This window comes from Stegodyphus dumicola, chromosome 1 (genome assembly GCF_044657685.1).
Source record: "Stegodyphus dumicola isolate Sdum_Otavi_A_Nest chromosome 1, ASM4465768v1".
Taxonomy (NCBI): domain Eukaryota; kingdom Metazoa; phylum Arthropoda; class Arachnida; order Araneae; family Eresidae; genus Stegodyphus; species Stegodyphus dumicola.
Window position 1 is genome coordinate 165,683,197 of NC_140768.1, and position 21,559 is coordinate 165,704,755.

The 21,559-nt window shown below is 32.5% G+C and overlaps 1 protein-coding gene and 1 long non-coding RNA gene across 4 annotated transcripts in view; one reads left to right on the forward strand and one right to left on the reverse strand.

The window, feature by feature from the left end:
- The window catches only part of LOC146999386 (uncharacterized), a 79,001-nt gene that overhangs the window by 42,461 nt on the left and 14,981 nt on the right, over positions 1–21,559 (forward strand). The gene's annotated exons all lie outside the window — the stretch shown is intronic.
- LOC118202826 (serine/threonine-protein kinase PAK 1-like) overlaps positions 15,394–21,559 on the reverse strand; it is a 34,728-nt gene continuing 28,562 nt past the window's right edge. For all 3 annotated transcript variants that reach the window (XM_035375030.2, XM_035375031.2, XM_035375029.2), the window contains exon 8: positions 15,394–21,131. In XM_035375030.2, the coding sequence (XP_035230921.1) occupies positions 20,474–21,131 (658 nt within the window). In that variant the 3' untranslated portion in view covers positions 15,394–20,473. The remainder of the gene's footprint in view (positions 21,132–21,559) is intronic.

Below are 21,559 nucleotides of genomic sequence, written 5' to 3' on the forward strand. Positions count from 1 at the left end.
TTTTCATACATAACTTTTATGTAATTTTACATTTATTTTTCATTTTACTTCTATTTTAATTTTTTATCATAATTTTCCTTTTATGAAGTAGACTTATAGCGAGATATTTAATCTCAATGTCGTGTTTACCAATAGTGACTACTTGAATGATTAGTTGATAAATTTGCTTATCTAAGTTAATTCACATGCTTTGGTTACTTTCTTTACATCCCAAAAGTAATTCTATGTATTGAAGCAATGTCTGGGTTAAGCATTGAGACATAGTAAACTGATACATGCTTCAGAAGAAAGAACAATTTATCGGCCACACTATGATGCAAACATCGATGAGCGAGCGACATATTTCCTTCAATGTTGTTTAACTGATGCATATGCCTGATGTAATTTAATTGATATAACTAAGTGAACTTACACATACCTGACCCTGAAGGAAAACAAATCTGTGTATAATGCTGGAATACAAATAGCGAAAGAGTAAGTAAGATATTCTGTTCAGTGTTATTTAACTGCTGCATATGTTTTAATTTTGATTCCATATAACTAGTTTTTAATTATAAGAGAAAGAAAAATAATTCAATATTGAACACATATTTTGAGTATAACAAAAGTATTTTAAGAAACAACCTGTTAAAAATACATTAGTCATTAAAAATATTTAATTTGTGTACAGGCTGAATTGAAACTAACATGTGGTGGTGTATTTAATTATGGCAAAGCACACTAGGGCTATCTGCGTAATAGGTGTGATGCCTTCGTGGAGGACTTTCTCAGGGAAACTGGCTCGTATACACACTAAGGTGTAGGGCAAGTTTATTATTGTGCGTATATGTGTAAGAAAATGTATTTTAATTGTTCCATTTTTATTGTATGGAAGGAAGAATAGGATGCCAATATCGAAGATTATTTACCATAGCAAATAATCACGGTCAGGATAAATGTTATATAGAAATCTTGGGAGTGTAAGGGATTATAAGAGTACTTTTAGATTATACTGAAAATATGTGCACTTCTGCTAAAATCTGAAGTGAATCAGTATGAAGTGACTTTAAAAATAATGTGATAAGTATACTATTTAAAAGTATAAATGACGAATATTAAGAAATTTGTAGAATTTTATGGTATTTAAATATGAATTTGTTATGTCAAATCTTTTTATATATATTTTTGCTTGAGATATGTAAATTAAACTGAAAATCACGATCATATATTTCTCATGGAATGTCAAAGTTCATTTGTATTAAAAAAAAATGCATGAGCAATGAAATTAAATAGAATAATACTTTTTGATTATGTTTTTAACATGGTCTTAGGAATTATGCCATCATGTGTTCTGTTCAACAAAATTTCTTTAGTGCAAACAATACTACGAAAAATATTGAAAAATAGCTTGTTTTACAATATTTATTTCCCTCAATTAACTTAAATATCGTTTTTCATTTCCTAATGCTTACCTTTATGATAAGAATTTAATGTTTACAATTATTTTCAGCATTCGTACGAATTCTGTGCATAAAATAAACATTGCTTTAACAAAATACTTTATCGGAAAGTATATACCCGGTATTTCCGGTGTATCTACCACATTTAAAATGATTATTTTGCTTTAGTTTACATTACTTCCATTACGAAAATCATGTAGCAGACGCGTCGGCCGATGCGTCTTGTCTCCCGGGTGACGTCACTACCAGCAACCAATGGCACGCTTTTTCCGTTCCTGGCCTAACCTTAGTATATTAAAGAACCTTGACAGCAACCGCATCATTCGTATTCGCATAGAAACCGCATCATTTGTACTCGAATAAACCGCATCATACGACAGATGCGAGTAACGAAATGAATTTGTGAGTACCGAATCGGTACTTCGAGTCAGCCGATGTACCCGTTACTCGGTAACGAATACATGCGATTTGCTCCAGCTCTATTGTTCATAAAGGCAATCTCACGTGTCAACCTTTCAATCCTAGCTCCTGAAAAGCAACGAAAATCAACTTCGTAATCAGGTAAATTCGCAGACAAAATATTCTTGTAAATATTTAATCATAGAATCCCCGATTATGAGTATTTTCATCTTTTCAGATTGGTTAGACAAACACATAACTAAAATAAGATAATTAAAACACAAAATATCAGCGCTAATACTACGTACCTTGCTTCCCCCACAGCAGCACGTGCAAGCAAAATGGCGAAAACGTGTATTGCTTACTTCGAAAAATTACATTTGGCTTCATTTTTCAATTTTGGCGCAAATTACGGTAACCTCTTAGTGTTGCCATCTGTCACGTGAGACCCGCTAACTTCCGTAAACTCTCAGCGTTTGTCGTCGCATATATCTGCAAACCTCGAATTGAATGAGGCCTAAAACCTTTGTAAGTAACGTTTAACTGGTTAAACATGATATTAAGTATAATTAAATTAATGTTGGCAAAATAGCATTAAAGTAAGCATATGTAAATAAAAATTAGCATAAAAATAAAGTGTGATTAAGTAAAATGTGAAGCACTTTAGTGTAATTATTATTAAAATAAATTTCTAATTAATTTTACTATTGCGGAAGAGTTAAAAAAAAGCATTTCCACCAAGAACCCGGTGAATGTAAATACTGCCAACAAATGCTGGTAATAAATCAAATCTGGTAACCGAACGGATTCGGATGTTCGGAGGTACTTGATACAACCTACGTTGTTTTTAGTTATTTACATTGCTGTTCATAATTTTGGATGTTGTAACGTCATACACATTGTTCGCTTTTTCATGTGTAATTTATTCTTCACTTAGGCACTATTATTTTATCTGATTTATACGCTATCTTCTCGTAATTTTTTAATTATGAATAGCTGGAATTGTTTTCGTTCAGTAAAGGAAGTTGTCGGAGACAGATGCTTGTCTTCAGAGTGATAAAAATCGAGATTAGTCGTGGGTTAAAGAAATGACATAGTCCAGGTCGAACAAATAAAAATATATTGGGAATATCAGGTTACATGGGAATAAGCAACCACAGCTATGCGCACCAGACAGGGATAGAATGACAACAAAACTGTTGTTGCCAATTCTCATAAAGTAAATATTGGGACTGGCACATTTACATACATTTTTAACACAGAGGAACGTCTCGGAAGGATTATTACCTTCATCGAAAGCATGTTCACATCAAACAGAGCAGCTCACGGGAGAATCTAATATCGCTCATTAAGAAGGACGTAGCAAAGGGAACAATTGTTATGACTGATTCATAGACATAGGTGTTATGTACATCAGACTCGTTAATCATTCCACAGATTTCGTTAATCCCAGGACTAAAGAGAAGGGCTAGCTCATAGAGCGTTTCCCCCTGAAACAGGCAGTGAGGAGTGATGACGTAGCAATGATGGCACTGAGCGCGGAGATGCAATTGACAACATAGAAATTAGCGTTTTAAATTTGAAGAATCAGCGTTTAAAATGAGCTGTGTGTGAAAGATAGCTATAATTTGGAAGAGACAATGTTACTGCAGTATGCATTTTACACTGAACATTAAAAAATTTAATAGTACTTACTCAATTTTAAAATAATAGATAAAATGCGCTACTCTTAGCATAAAGTTCTTTTTTTTAATTGCAGGTTTTTTTTTTTTTTTTTTTTTTTTTCTTTAAATGCCTGTTTGTTTCTAATCATTTCTTTATCTGCATGTTAACTAAGAGAACTGTACTACTGCTAAGATAATTATAATAACAGCTATTTAAAATTAATCAAAAAAATAACCTTAAATTGGCATAGTTTTAAACGTGTATGGTTATATATGGCAAAATTTCTGCTAATCTAAGTTTGAGTTTCAGCCTAATTGTAAATTTTACATTAGCATATTTTTATCCCGATTCATTATAATAACATATATTTTTTTAAAAATAATTTTGTAACTTAGGCTTACATCAATATTTCATTTAAATAAATACATGTAAGATTGTTATCTTAATTTAGACAAAACAATTTTATTCACAGTACCTAAAATAATTATTTAATTTTTCAAAAGTGGGGGTTAAGGGGGCAGGTCTTCTTATGCCAATTACTTTAATATTATACTTTATAAATATTTTATCTAGAATGCTAAGCTAGCACAAAATCGAATCAATAATAACAGAGGATACAATAAAAATAACTGTAACAATAACTTAACAGAATTAGTTCTCATTTGAAATATGCTTTACGCTATTAACTTCTAAAATGCAATCTAGAAATATTTCAAATCAAAACATATTATATATACTTACTTTTTTTCTCTCGTTTCCCTTGACCATTAAATAATTTGGTTTTAGTTTGTGACACAATTTAATTCTCTTTAATAATATAAACATTTAAAACAGTTCCATCTTCTAAAACAAATCCTTTATCTAAAAAGTGGTTTCTCAGTAATTTGAGCCCACCAGAGGCCGAGCGGTAAAGTCGCTGAACACTGGTAGTTCGGTCCGAGGTTCGAATCCCGCGAACGGGCTGGCTGCATGGGCGTTTTCGTGGTTTCCCCATGTGTAACGTGTATACGAGCCAGTTTCCCTTAGAAAGTCCTCCACGAAGGCATCCCTCCTCTTAAATCAGACACTATTGCTTTCACTTCTACTCTAGATGATTGAATATGTCTTATGAGTGAAAAAAGAAGTTTTTTCTTCATTGGAGTGTTAAAATCAAAAAACATTGGTTGTTTCCACTGCGAAATGAGACCTCTGATTAAAACAAACTGCACTTTTTGAAAAGGACCGATTTTGGTCCAGTTTAGAGTCATAGCAGAGTTTAGAACTATGTGCGTTTCGTCGAAACTGAGAACGCATATTTTTTCTACAGAATTCAAATATTGGCATCTTTCCTTCATTACAGCAAGAACATCACTCTGAATTCCTGGACTACATAAAAATTTAGCGCACCATCTCTTTAATGTGCTAGTGCTAGGTAAAGGAATTCCCATTTTTTCTTTCCAAAAATCGTAGCTTTTGGATGACAGAGCTCTTATGACAATGCAACGTGAACTAGTCCACCGGATTTTTTCCTTCTTTTCTAGCAATGCGTTAATCTGCGTCTTTGTAAAAATATGCTTTAGAAGTTTTTCCAAATTCTCCGATCTGTTCTGTTTTTTCCTAAATTTCGCTGTTTGGAATTTTAATTTCTGAATTTCCGATACAAATTTCTTTCTAAATGTCGTCCACCTTCTTTGTCGCTGAGCAAACATTCTAAAATCTTTCTTTTCTCTATTTTTCAATATTTTATTACAATTTTCTAAGGATATTATTTTGTTCTTCAAATTATCAATACATTCTTGTTTATCTTTACACTTAGGGCACTCAGGGATATTGTCACATAGGGCATTGTCACTTGTAAGTTTTATTTCAAAATCATTCACATTTGATTTATTATTGTCAGCTTCAATTTCGTTCTCGGCCTCAAAATAAATTTTCTTTGGGCTTAATTCATGTAGTCTTTCAAAAGCACTCTGCATTAGTTTTTTCAAATGTCTCCGATTTCTTGGTGTTATTTTGTTTACTGCACACGATAAATTTACTTTCGGCACAGCATTGCATTTCAACAGTTTCTTTTGCGGCAATCCAAGCAAGCGATTTCTCATGTCATCTTCATAATCACTGCACAGAAAATGTTCGCTGCAAATTCTTGCTTTTTTCACATTAATAGAATCCTGTCTTCGACATTTATGTATCCATTCTTTCGTCAAAAGCAAATTGTCCTTGGGCAAAGCATGAAATACAATATCTCTTCCTTTCGTATTTCTATAAGTGTTACGGCACGTTGCTACAGCACAAGAAGCCATATTTCATAAAGGATACTTAAATATAGAATTTAAAAGGAAAACTGACTAAAACTATATATACACAAATTATTTTAAATATTTGCATTATTAGAAAACAAATATGTATGATTAAAATTAATTTGGGATATGCGATCTCCAGAAAATCGTCTCGCAACTGAATGAAACTACAGTTTTAAAGGCGCGAAATCAGAGCAGGTGCAACAGAGATACGTCAGATTACTTCCGGTTCCCCCCCCCCTCTATGAGACTCGCGTCGGCGAGGAGTCGAACAAAGGAATGACCTAGCCCTTCTATTTATCCCTGGTTAATCCGGCAACTGGTGCATATACTCAGTCTAAAGAAACAAAAAGGTGGCCTCTAAAATAAAATTTTAAAAAATTTGAAAGCTTTCAGTTTTCACATTGCGCTCAAAGGAGCGTTTTTTTTTTACGTTTTGTGTGTGACTTTTATTTATTAAATATATCATGTTTTTGCGCTTAAACCATAAAATTCAGTTCAACAGCAAAAACGCTAAAATGAGCATATATTTAGAATTTCCGATACACAGTCTCGCGCCCTGGAGATAAAAATGTTTATTTTTTCGTACATTGTTGCCACTGCTCTCTTTGAAATCAGTGAGTTTGTTAGACAAAAATTCGTTAAAATTTTACAAAATATGAAATAGATAAGAAAACAAATTTCAAATTTGGCCTTCCAGATGCTCATATTCGGGTGGAAACTTACATTATTAAAAATTTGATGGCTCTAGGTTTTATCACAATGCGAGAAACAGACATATATTTATGCACATTCTTTATTATTTAATTTCTTTAAATACCATACAGATTTCCTGCATTTGGTGGCAACAATTTAAAAGTGATTCAACGCAAAATTAATAGTCCTTCTGGGCAAATTGCCCTTTGGACCGAAAAGTGGTTTTTTACAAGGAAAATCCATCTGATCACGTTATACGAATACCTATTTTGTTGTTTGACTTCTGAATTAGTATTTGTTGGGCATGTTATCGTGTCTTACCTATTTCGGCGTTAAGTTAAACACAACAACAAGACCCATTCATGGAAATTTTAAATGCAGCTAAATATCCTTTTGGAGTAATATGTCTCCGGCAATATATTTTTAATGGCATAGGTTTTTGAAAAAAGGGGAGCTCTTTCTGAAGGCTATAAAACAGAGTCATAGCTAGGGTTTTCAGCGCCCAGGGACAACTGAAGATTTCGCGTCCCCTACTGCTTGCCAAGGATGGAAAACATTTAATTCTAAAATGTCGTAACATCATTTTGGCGCCCCTTGGATTCTGCGCCCGGGGACAGATGCCCCCCTCTAGCTACGCCCCTGCCATAAAAATCTGATAAATGAAGTATTGCTAGTTGTAAGTGGTTTTCTTCCGAAAATGATCCGTTGGCCGCCGGTGCGTATTTATTCGCCAAGCTCGCCAACGGCTAATCGGCCGTGATTTTAGCGGTGTATAGTCAAGATATTTATCATATGGAAGTCATGATTTTAGCGGTGTACAGTCAAGTTATAAGATATTTAGCATATAGGAGCAAAATAAATAGGTTAATAATGACATTTAGCGGTGTATAACCCGGGAGAACGCGCGTCGCAATTAAATGACATGTAAATGAAACAAATTATTACAGTTCAGTAAAATAATGCATTCTGTATTAATCACAACATTTATTATATAAAATATTTTTAAAATAATGTTAATTTTAAAATTAATAACAAATAAATCAAAAGTACTTACATTTTCTTCAGATGACTAGGAATCACTGATTTCTATGAGAAATTGTGTTTTTTATTTTTGAATACAATTATAATCCATATTATACAGAAATATTACATGGACAATGAGTAATATAATTAATTTTCAAATCAATTAGGCTCAAGAAGAATTAGATATTTTGTAGTTTTATGCATGAAGCTTCCATTTCACAGTGTTCTTGACATATATTTTTTTACACTTCATACAGTTTTTGATTTTATTTTTCCCATGAGCACATGTAACATCTCCGGTAACATAATTTTCTTTTCTTTGTTTGCGAATCTTCAAGAGAATCTCTGTTGTATTCCTTCTGTTTCTGTCGTGATTTCAAATGATCTAAAAGTGCAAAGGCCAAATCAGAAGTGCCTCCTATTCCTGAACTTCTCTGGTGGAGTTTTAGTAGATAAAAGCAAGATCATTGAATTTATGCTCGCAATATTTAATAGCGAAAAAAATATGCCTATAGGCGATCGGTTTCATATTCTGGCCACGGAATAAATTGCCATCCATTTCGTCGATTATATCAACTGCTCTTTTTGTCATGTTATAAAATACAATTACTTCAGATTTCTTGAAATCAACCGTGCTTTCATCAATATGAACATCATTGTACATAGTTGACAAAAGGTTAACACATTTGTTCTTTTCAGCCATATAAGAAAGTAGCATTATATCCTTTTGAAACCCCAAGAGGGTTGAATGCTGTCCTTATTCGACACAAATTCAGGTGGGATAATCTTCTCATCCCTGCATATTGTTCCAACGATAGAAATTTCATTTTTCTGTAAGAAATTGGCCAATTCATAACTGGTATACCAACTGTCTGTGGTAACATTTCTTCCAGAATTGTATAATGGAGCTAGGATGTGCTTTGCTTTTTCACAAGAACTGTTGACTTTCTTGTATGGCCCATCTGACTGCTGACCTGAGTAAATTTCCATGTTGAAAGTATAGAAGATTCTAAAATCAACCACAATAAATATCTTTATACCATATCTTGCAAGTTTCTTAGGCATATACTGCTGAAAGGAGCATTGTCTTCGAAAAGGTTCTAGCTTTTCATCCAAAGCCATGTATTCTCCTACATGATATAATTTCTGACAATTCTTGACAAAATTTTCAAACAAATTTCTTATTGGAGCTAATTTATCATTCTTTCTTCTGCCATCCCGTGTTCCGACATCATCAAATTGTAAGGCACGAAGAATGAAAAGAAAACGCTTATAGTTCATTCATTTTACGAAAAATATCCAATCCTGTTCCATCAGTAACTCATAATTCTCTAACATTTACATGAGAGGATTTGTGCAATCCAGCTATGTATAAGAGTCCTAAAAAACCAAGAAACTCTTCTTTCTCCATAGGTTTAGCGTCTCTTTTAAAATTTCCCGAAATATTTTTTACATAAACATTAGAGAATCTCACAATCATTTCAATCATTGTGTCATCAAGTATTAGCTTCCATGCATCGATAGGTGAAGCCACATCTTGAGATATATGTGTATTGCCAGGCAATTTTTTTATTATATTATGGGAAGCCATGTGTCTTTGAATTCAAAAGGGTTCTTTCATCCATTTTGTTGTTTTATCTTTTTGTACAAAATAGTCACTTTGATCTCAAGGAATGTCTTCTGAAGAGTCACACTCTTTTTCTGATTCAGACTGATGATCACTAAATAGATTTTCATTATCTGAATCTTGTAAGAAAGTCCATCTCTGAAAAGATGTTTGGAAACTTATATGAAATTATGTTCTGCAAATTTACCTTAAAATGGACATTCTAAATTGCACTAATGTATACAGCATTATTTCATTCAATGCTGTATACATTAGTGCAATTTAGAATATCCGAAGTGGGAATGGAAAAAGCAATATTTTCATTTCCATTTATGAAATAGCCAATGCTGTTGACAAATTAATATGTACCTTAGGATAATTCCAGTTCCAGGATATCATTGAAATTATTTCTCCTTATAGCAGATGTGGGAAAAACCAGCAGTTCCAGTATTTTAGACTTTGCATCAGGCCTGATGAAATTAAACATGACAACATCATTTTTTTCTGAATGATGCAGCCATACGTATGAAAAAGGCAGATGAAACACTTCTCAAAATGTTGTATCTGAAGTGAGTCGTAAATGCTTTGCGTGAAAAGTTCACGAATTGTTGCCAGATATTGACAAACCTATTTGTATTCTAAGAAAGACCTTTTTAAATCTCTGTTATAGTAAGAGTCTTTAGAGAGACTGCTGCTGGTATATTAGTTTTGACAAAGTGGGTAACATGGTCAAGTGAGATTGCTATTATGCCAAGCAGTAATAACTTAAGGGGGCATGACAGTGTGATGGCCCAAGATACTGAAGATTCAAACTACCAGTATTCAGCAATTGTATTACTCAGCTGCTTGTGAACTTGAACAAAAGTATGAATATCTTGTTAGTGAAACCCATGACATAAGAAAATCGGGAAAATTTATAGTTTTTCAAGATTAAAACATGTCGATTTTATTATGAATCCCATGGTTTTGACATGTTTTAAATAAAGTACATGTTTTAAATAAAAGTGACATGTTTTAAATAAAGTCTGTAATCCGGACATACATAATCCAGACCTCAAAGCTACAAATTTTATGTGCATGTGCGTTTAATGTATAACAGACGGTATAAGCTAGGCTAAAATTATCTATGGCATTTCAGTTAATGTTGCAGATTGTGCTGTTCCTTAGTCTTCTAATTGGATCCGGCTTATTATTTTTCGCAGACTGTTAGGACAATTTTATAAAAATTAAGCTTGAACTTTCGATTATGTCAAAAAGAGTTTCCAATTTTGGAACTGCCAAAGGATCTACAAAGTGAAAGCATGTTTCGATGTCCATTTAAACAAAAAGTGCAATTGCTGCAAAAAATAGATAAAGGCCTATCCGTCTCAAAATTATGCGAGAAGTATGGCATTAGAATATATATGACACAAGAAAAAGGAACTTTTTGAATTTTTTCTGGAAGCATCTTAAACAACTTACATTGAAAGAAATTTTTAATATAATAAACAAACAAATATTAAGCTTTCTTTCTTTTTTTTTTTTTTTTTTTTGTAAATTTTGATACCCTTTAGATCATAATTGTTCTTTATTTCATAAATTACGATTTCATATTTTAATTGTATAATTTCTGCATGCCATCTTACCAAATTTAAATTGATGATCTATAATCCGGAAGAAACCCTAATCTGGAATCGCTGAAGTCCCGACGAGTCCGGATTACGAACTTTGTACTGTACTTTAGTATTGTCTTAATAACGTCATTTAGATTTATTAAAGCATAGAAATTAAAATCGGATATGACTCCCTCTAAATGCTGCCAAAGCTCATACATAGGTTAAACACACTGTTTATAAACAGACTAACTATGCAGATTATAAAAATTTAAAACATAAAGAAACTCCTAAAGATGCCTCTTGTGGTTCCTTATTATTTTGGTCTTTGGCAGAGGTGGTTGCTTCAGACAGAAGATGTTCATTCATGTTCTCAGAAATACTGCCTACTTTCAGAAAGGTTAACACAAGAGGTTCCTTTTATTTATCTGATGTCATTTATTCTTCAAATCAGTGGTGCTGGCACAAAGTAAAACCACAGCAAATATGCTCTGTTTGTTAACCTTGCAAACCTCACGATGCTATACTTTATTCCACAAGGTGATGCTGCTCTTCTCAAAAGTGATCAAAATCATCTGGTAATAAATCTGAACCCAAATTTACTACATACTGAACTGAAGTTCCCATCTACTTTTCTTTTTTAAATCCTACACGAGACCTAGACATGACTGCCATTAGCCTGTCACGAGCAGCCCAATAATATTCAGAAACTGTCAGCATAAGCTGTTGCCACGTCATTAAGTCCATAACAAGTGTCCAAATGGTCACCGCCATGTCGTCAACATCACATAATGGCCAGGCTGGAGAGTCTGCTAAATCCAATCTGTGTGTTTCATGAGGTAGTCATGTCCAGTTTTTTATCTAAAGTTAGAGACACCAACAGGTCTAGGTAGGTCACAAGGAATGGGATACTCCATTAGCGAACCCCAAATCTTCTCCTTCACAGTGTTTCCATTCTTCTCTCGAAGATGAGCTCCACATCTGGCTCCAATGATTCTCTTAGCACTGTGATAGAAAACAGGAGAACTGGGTTGTTGAGGAAAAGCATATCCTTGGCTGTCAGCAAACTCATTACCCATAATTCCACGACTTGCAATCCACTGCAGAATAACATTTCGACCATTATTTATTATAGAATTTATCACAAGCTGACAATTAAGAACAGACCCATTGTTTGAAAATATGACTGAAGAAATAGCTTTAATAGTGCCTCTGAATCAATAAACATCACAATGTTCTGATCATCTCTTTTATTGATTTCGGTGAAGCCCAATTGGACAGTAACCACTTCAGCATCATAGTTAGTAAAATTTGCACCAACAGTCCTGCTAAAGTTCTGATAGTAAACTCCTGCACCAACATTGCTATTAGCCCCAACAGCAAAACTACTAGCGTATACATGCAACCAGTGCATTGTTGGAAATCTTTCTCCAATAGTGGCCAAAGCAGCCATCCTCAATTCAATCTTAATGTAGAATTTTTTATTGGCCAGCAGAACCAAGTCTAAATTATAATTTGTTAAGTTCAAGTGTCTTAGAAACACACGTCTCACATAGTAGTTGTCTGTTAAAAGAAGGGATATCATAACATCAGACAAATCACTGTCACATGTAAAAAGGTAGGTTGGGATTTTAACCTATGCTCTGCAGGATTGTACATCTTTCAGAAATCATCACCTCATCAATCTCTCAAGCAACTTGAGAGCACTTATTTTTCTTCAATAAGTCAGAGGCTCAGTACTTGTTTGCAATTGCATAGCCTGGATAAAAGCAGAAAATGCTCCACCAGTAATGATCCTCAGGGCATTATTTTGAGTAGTTTCAACTTGTTCTGTATTGACTCAAAAGCTGTTATGAGAAGTTTACCACCATATTTGACAGCAGGCCTAGTATCCCACTTTACATATCTATTACGGCAATGGATTTAAAAATGAAATTCTAATATTAAACATCCTGAATAACTATGAGACTGGAACAATCCAAATCCAATAAAACATTTCTCAGATACTGTAAAAAGATATTCTTACTAAACTATTGTTTTCAAAAAGGAAGCATGGTTTGGTTGTAGATCTGCTTAAAAATGTATGCATACTCTTGAAGTATAGCTAACTCTAAGATGTGGAAGACTGTATTGTGAATAAAAAGAGACCAATAAAATATTACTGGTGGTATAGGCTGTTGTTGATTTTTGGGTACTAGGTACATTTGACATTTTCGCCATCTTGATATTTCTGGTATTTCCAGAAAACATGTTTCTGAAACCAGACCAAGTTTTTGTCGTAATATCCATGGTGTTTTTGTCTTATGGTGTATTGAGAATACGGCAAAGCACACTAGGGCTACCTGCCTAAGGGGAGGGATGCCTTCGTGGAGGACTTTCTAAGGGAAACTGGCTCGTATACATGTTACACATGGGGAAAACCACGAAAACGCCCATGCAGCCAGCCCGTTCGCGGGATTCGAACCTCGAACCGAACTACCAGTGTTCAGCGATTTTACTGCTCGGCCACTGGTGGGCAAGTAATGTCCAAGGGGCAAAGCCATGGTATATATGAGAAGCTCAGACGAGCATTTGAGAAGCTTGCAGACAAGCATCTCAAATGCTCAGGTTTATTTAGGCTAAAGTGCTATTGAGTTTACTAATAATTCTAGTTTGCTTTGTGAGTGAATTTAGAATTTACAAGTTGTGCAATTCCAAATGTAGTGATCCTACAGTTTGAGGAATGAAATACTCTGGTTTCCAAAATTTAAGGAAAAATCACAAAACTAACTTGTTCAAATATAAGCCAATTCATATAAAATTTGAATATGTTATCAAATAAAAGCTACATACGAGTATAAATTTGTGGTGCTGCAATCAGAATACATTATCTGTAAGGAGCATAAAATTGCATGTTTCAGAGCAAGCCTGTGAATTTCGCCGTGCTACTGAGATAAGAAATCTGGTATAGCCAATTTGTAACAATTACTTCCAGGCATCATTTGCCTGAAGAACTGTGATGGACAGCTATTAGGAAGACTAGAGGCAGGACAATGTCAGATAGAAGTAGTTAATGTGAGTCATTCTGTGGTTCATAGACTGGTAACAATTTCTAACCATAGATTCAGCATCCAGGATGTTCAGCTAAGGACAGCCAACTGCCATGACAAGTGCTGAAGACCAATACTTGTTACGCGCACAAAGGAACAGAACCGCAATTCCAACTCAATTCCGATCTTCCCTTGCTGCAGCCACTGGAAGGTTGGTGTCAACATCAACTATGCATAGAAGGTCTGTATGCGAGGCAATCAGCCATTTGAGTGCCATTCATGCCATGTCAGAGAATGGAACGTTTGAGGTGGGCATGTTAACATGTCCACTGGATGGCTCTTCAGTGGTGGGCTGTTCTCTTTACAGATCAGTCCAGGTTTAGCCTCAAAGCAACAGTAGGTGTTATTTGATTTGGAGAGAGCCTGGAACTGATAACTATCCATGAAAGAGTTGCATATGGGGGAGGCAGTGTCTGTGTTTGGAGTGGTATCTCTTTGAGTGGGTGCACGGACCTTCCATGTCTTTCCACATGGAAGCGGTAGTGGTCAGGCTTAGAGATGACATCCTTGATGCCTATATGCACCCTTATGCTGGGGCAATAGGTGATGATTTCCTGAACAACGGCACTAGACTTCAAAGGGCTCGCATTGCAGATGTTTATTTTCATAAGCAGACAGTTCAGCAAATGGAGTGGCCAGCTCGATCACCAGGTCTGAATCCTATCGTGCATGTTTGGGATGCTTTAGGAAGTCATATAGCTGCTCTCAGTTCTCTTCAGACCCTTGCCATGCTTGTAACTGCTTTGCAAGATCAATGGCTCTCACTTCCTACGGAACTGACAGACTGCATAACTGACACCATTCACACATCACTGTATGGGGAGATCATACTGCATATTGAAGGTAATTTTCCTCTATCAAACAGAAGCATACTGTTTGTTCATTTTATATATACAAGTATGTTAATTTCTGTAACACCATAACCGTCTGGTAATTTTCATGCTATTTTATACCTTACTATGTGTTTTATAATGTGGATCAGTCTCATTAAATTCTACAAGCAACTTTTTGAGTAATTGTCATTTTTTCATTACTGTATATTACCAGTGTAGTACTGTATATTTCTACATTCAGGAGAATTTACATTGCATTACATTTTGTCTCTCCTTTTAACTATAATTTTCATTTATAAAAATTGTTACTATTTGAAACTACCATACAGTTCACATTTTCCTAATTGTCTGACCTGGTATTCCAAATATCTTCATGAACCATAACATTTACCAATATTTGTATATTTAAATAATCATACTTGGTAATTTGTTCCAATATGAAAAACTTACGATGAGAGTAAAAATTCAAGTATATGCAAAGGTATTGTTTTCCTTTAAATATATAAATATTTATATATTATTACCAAATCAAAATTAATTTCTTATATACATGACTCTTTAACATGCCATTCTTGGTAAAGTGAAGCACAAAGACCTTTAAGCTGAACAACTACATGTATATAAATATATTAATACTCAGAAAATTTAAAAAAAAAAATTTAAATAAAGAAAACAGAATGAATCATTAAGGAATCAACTCGCATAATGAATTCTTAACAAGCATGTCGTCCAATTTTATAATGTTCTTTATAATCTTAAGAATGAACACAGATCTTCAGATCACTTTATTGGCTTATATATAAAATAATACAATGCAATGAAAAAATTACAATAAATGAGATATAACTTTCACTGAAATTTTTAATTGATTAATGAAAAGGTAAAAAATTTGAAGAATCTACAAGTCATTTATATACAGAAAAAAAAAAAAAAAAAAAAAGAGTTTGCTCATCAAATGCACATCACAGGAAATTTTACAGAATCTGTTCAAAACAATGTCTCCTTGTTTGCAACACACATATTCAATTCATGCTGCCACTTTAATAACATACTTTTTTGATGATAAAAATGATGGCTCTTTCTTGCCATTAATCTTTTTCTTGTAAACGATGACTTGTAACTGATCCCTATATTAAAGTTAAGTTATCCTGCATCTAAGTTACTCTATTTCCTTCATAACTTATCCAGTGTCTTTAAAAGTGGCAATTAACCCTGTGATACTCTACTTATCAGACACCATACATGAATACATCTTTCTTGCTATATATAAATGAAGTTCTATATGTTTTCTGGTAATATCCTTAAAAATGGAAATCCATCAAGATTCTGCACAACATTTTACAAAGGTTCAAAGACTTTTTAGTTTATTCCTAAGCATTTGATTTCATACTGAGTTTTTCCGATGAATGCTTTAAATAAATGACAGAATACATACCATTTTAAGAAATATTTAAAAAAGTAGTGACACTTTAAGGGATGATTTATCTATTAGAAAACTGAGAAATGTAGACTGGCATTTAAAAAAAAAATTGTGAATACAACCTAATTGAGGGGATCAAATGTCAATATTGGTCTAGAAATATACCGAAAGTAACTTAAGATGAATTACAACTTAAGATAAATTATATCATTTGATACATGGTAGATATAGTAATTGCCTTTAAGTATATCTATTTTCATGTAATGCCTGTATCCAAACATCAAGTGGAATATATAAATAGAAAACATAATGATTAGTCTGTACCGAGGTGTATAATGCACGGCATTAAAATTAAAAAAATTTCATTAATTACAACATTGCAGCATATATTCTTAAAAATTATCGGGTATAGAAATTGAAAATAGCATGTAAATTTAGGCATGTTATTAAAAAATAAGAATATAATTATTAAGAAGTTTGTTTATTGTTTTTATACCATTTCAGTTTGTTATGCAACTACATACAGTATGAAAAATAAATTAAAGATCTTATCTCATAACCAGGCTTTGCCAGTTGTATGAAAAATAAAGACTTTATGTCTTGTGCAACAGCAATATTTGCCGAGTTGCTGGTGTCTTTGTTTGTGTCATTAGTATTTTAACCAACATGAAAATAAATAACAACACCTCTTCAAAAAGACTCGCAGCAAATGTAATTTAAAATTTGTATGATAAAACATTTTTTTAATCAAAAATAAATGCTTGCTTAGATGATGCAATTCATTTAGTTAATAAAGTAAACATAAAAAAATAATAATAAATTCATTATTTAAAATTATGTAAGATGCAAAGATTACTATGAGATATATCAGTACTAAAGATATGCATCTCAACAAATAGCCAAAATCAATATCTGAAATTTTGTTCATTCCTTCTCTGCCCAATAATGAAAAGAAGGGAACACTGTTACAAATTATCACACCAAAGGTATAAAATAATTACTTGAATATCATAAATTACATTATTCTAAATATGTTAGTTCTAATATAAGAAGCACTTTTATGATTAAGTCACATATAAAATTTTAATGAGTATTTTTAACTTTAGCAAGGTATTAACATTTTATGAAGGAATGACATGACTTTTAACACAAAAGACTTTGATTAATACAAATTATTCTGCATTATTTTTTATATTGATAAAAACCTATAAAAATAATAAAAAATTACTAAGTAAAAATGTTGATCACAGACAAATTATTAAAAAAGAAGTATAAATAGGAATGAAATGTAAAGCATAAAAATGAACAATATTTAACATATATATAGGTTACTTTTCTAAATTTATCTGCTATCTTCATTTTGATTATGTTATATTCAATATTTTGCAAACACAATCTCCATAGATGAATAAGCTTCTAGCAAATTGCAGTTAGATACTCTAAATCAGTGTTTCTTAACTGCCAGTCCACGAAATATCAAGCTATCTGACCAAAATCAGAAGTGCCATTGGCCGACAACCGATATTACAACAACACCTACATTACAATAACAATAGTTTATAGTTTAGAAAATAATATTATCCATGATGATTTTTTTATGTCACAAAATTGTGCCAATGTGTCGAATTATTAAAACTTACCGGCCCACGAGAATGTACCAAAATATTTTACCGGTCCTTGGAGTAAATCCAGTTGAGAAACACTGCTCTAAATCATATTTACAATATAAACATAAAAAACATGAAAACTAAATAACAATGAATAAGATAAGATGTATCTACTACCTCTTTGATTCAGAATGAGTGAAAAGAAATTCAAGAAATAAAAACCACAAAACAACAAATTGGTTTACAAACTGTTTGTTACTGCATCTCATCGATAAAATTGAATTTTCATGCACTTTCCCATCTACATTTTAAAAAAGTATTTAAATCTACATTAAATGCACCACCCTGATTGGTATAGTGGTTAGCATGGCTGGCTGCCATATCTTCTTCAGATTCGAATCTTAGAAAAGGCTTGGATGTTCATAACTGCATGCTGTGTGACATGGGGACACTTAAAAAACTTGTGAATCTAAAATCCTCTCTCGAGATTTGGGATAGGAGAGGAGCAGTGGAAGCTTCATCGATCTATCAAAAGGTGGAACTTCTCCACTTTCGTGGACTAAGTCATTCATCTCTAGTGATGCAGGTAATGAGGTGGCTGTATGACCAATGGGTATTGGTCATTCCCAGTGAATGCATTAATTACAAGTGTTCAGCAATTTCGTACAACAACATATAAAATGCAATCTTTGAATAAAAATAAAACTGCTCATTATTAAGAAATTTCTTTTATACATAGTGTCCCATGTATTAAAAGTATATCAATGTTTTATATAGTTACAATATTATTCAGAATATGTCACACTGTACATTTACAATATATTTTCTCTTAAGTATAAAAGCATTAAAGAACTCTAAAAATCCAAATCCACTTAATTACCAAATGCCTGTAATGCACTCAATTTTAAATTACCCCCCCCCCAAATTCAGCACAATGAATTTAAAAAAAAAAATTTACCCCTTTTTTTAACGTGAAAAAACTTTTCTAAAAAATATAACATATTTTGATTGGAAAAGGAGATTTATCAAAATTTTATTATTGACAGTATTTAGTATTTTCCATATCCACACTCTCTTTTTTTAGTAAATAGGGACTGTGAATCTGCAAATTTTGTGCTTTAGACGAAAACGCTAATTTTGAGTGTGTATTCTGTTGCGCCTTAAAATTGCCTTGAATTTATTTAGATAATTCATTCAGGAATTATTCGGCATGTGTTGAGAATTAATTTTTCCAGAATCTTCAAATACTGTGCTTCAACTTAGACACACTTCATAGCAGGTAAGTTAGTATTCTGCAAAATAAGCAAGCCTGTTCATGTTGACAGCAGATATGGATCATATAATTGCAATTAGCTCTCTTCTAAAGACTTTTCTGGAGTTAACAGAAAACAAGGTAAAAAGGGGGGATTAAGAACCTTTCTTTTAATAAATTAAAAATTTCAATTCTAAAACTTTTTGTACCATTATTGATCTAACTGCATCTTCATAGAACATAACAGCAGAATTAGGTAGGAATTCAGTTTAAGAAAATCAACAGTGCTGAAGTTATTAGTATAATTTTTAATTTATTAATCCTCCCCTTGTTTCAGAGCGAATTACTTAAATAGTAATTTCATTAGTAGATATATAAATTTTTTGATGCATTTTTACAAAAAGAGTTCTTTATCAAAAAACTTCACCATTTTTTCTCTCCACCACATTTTCTCCTTGCACTGACCTTTTTTTTTTTTTTTTTATGTATTTATTTATTTTCTTTTTGTATGTGATTACTTTTGTACTGAATGAAATTTGATCAAATAATTCCTACAGCATGAATGTACTTCAGTTAATTGCGCATGTGCAAAGAATCCAGATTTAATTTAATAATTGGAAAGGAAAAGATGTTAACAACACTCGGAAAAGCATGATCAGTAAATTTACAAAACCCTCGATTGTGCTGTATGCCAATCATCAAAATTTTTCTGTATAAGTTCCCAGTGTTTTAGCCTAATCCTCAATAGTGATGCAGTAATGGGAAAAAAAAAAAAAAAAAAAAAAAAAAAAAAATGTTGCTTTACTGCATAGTGTTACTCAGTTTCTTCAGATGACAGAATAATAAAATTCATGCTTTGTGTCAACGCTCTTGGAAAGTATTGATAATAAAGCATCATTTTTGTTGTTGAAGTAATAAAACACTTGTTTGAACTAAGAATGCAATATTTAATACTCTCAGATAAAATTGTCACTGGATAACTGGTTTTGAGTACTATATTTCCATAAATTACACCTATTCCTGCTCAACACACATATTTTATGAACTTTTTATTTCTTTAATTTTCAATTTTACTGGTTATGATAAATCATGAATATCTAATTAGCAGACATAGTAACTGTAATATGTATAAATGCAATAGTATACAGCCATGACTGTGTAAATATCCTCACAGTACAGAATAAAATTTATTAATATCATATGAATACAGATTTATACAAATAAAAAAAAGGCCTCCAAAATATTTTGAATGATTTTAAATGCAAAGAGGATATATAAAATTTTACATACTATATAATATTTGTCACTCTTTTTTAAAAAGTTCTCTAATTATAAAACTATAAAAGTTAAATATACCTCAATTACATTTCTAGCAGACTGAGGCTGATATCTAAAACAATTAAAATAGTTTTTTTCAAAAATAAATCCACAAACATTTTAAGTACATCACAATATAAACATGCAATAATAAAATACTTTTCCTCTGACTAGGTCATATGAATAACAACATATTAACAGATGAAGTAGGAAAAAGGCATAGATTCTGAAACAAATTAATACACTATCAACAACCTCATTTTTTAAGAACCCTTGCTGCTCTGATCAGAGGGGTTATTGTAGAAAGATTCTCTGCTTTACACATAAAAGGATGCATTAAAAGTTCCTCAGCTGTTGCTCTTTTTTCAACATCAACTTCAAGGCACTTGTCAAGGAAATCACGTAATTCAACGGACAGTTTTTCTTTATTTTTTATGTTGGGTTTTCCATTTGTAGCAATTAAATATAATGCTTTCAGAGGAGTCTCATTCAAATATGGTGGCTCTCCTTCAATCATTTCAATAACCATAATACCTAAACTCCATATGTCAATTTTATTGCCATACTGCTTGCGGGTGACAACTTCTGGAGCCATCCAATATGGTGTTCCAACAACAGTTTGCCTTTTTTCTTCTGGAGAAATCTGTGCACAGAAGCCAAAATCAGTAACTTTAACAGAACCATCCATTCCAAGCAAGACATTATCACTCTTTATATCACGATGAATAATGCCTTTAGAATGTAAGAATGCAATGGCCCGAAGCGTTTCTCGGCACACAGAAGCTATCTGATTTTCTTGCATGAATACTTCAGTAACAACATCTGTTAGAGGTCCACCTTCTAGATATTCCATTACTACCCACAAGGAACCATCTACTAAATAACTTTCAACAAAATTAACCAGATTTGGATGCCTATAATAGAAATTTAAAAAAAAATTAAAAAAAGAACTCCCTTCTGGCAATGAAATTTGAAACAAACAAAAAAACTATATTAAAAACTCATAAAGTAGAATGAAATAAGTGTTAGATTTAATACTAAATTCATAATACATTTTAAATTTGCGAATGATGTTAAATTCTCTCGGCAACAATTATGATAACAAGCATCCACAATGTCTATAATACATTTTAAATTTGCGAATGATGTTAAATTCTCTCGGCAACAATTATGATAACAAGCATCCACAACGTTTTTGATGGCACAGATTAAACTAACAAAAAATATGCTTTTTTGTTAACACAAAGTATTTATTTATTTACAAGCAATCATGAAAGGAGCTTAATCTTAATAACTGTCCTAATTCTATCCTCCCATTATTCTGATTTTAAGGGTACAATCA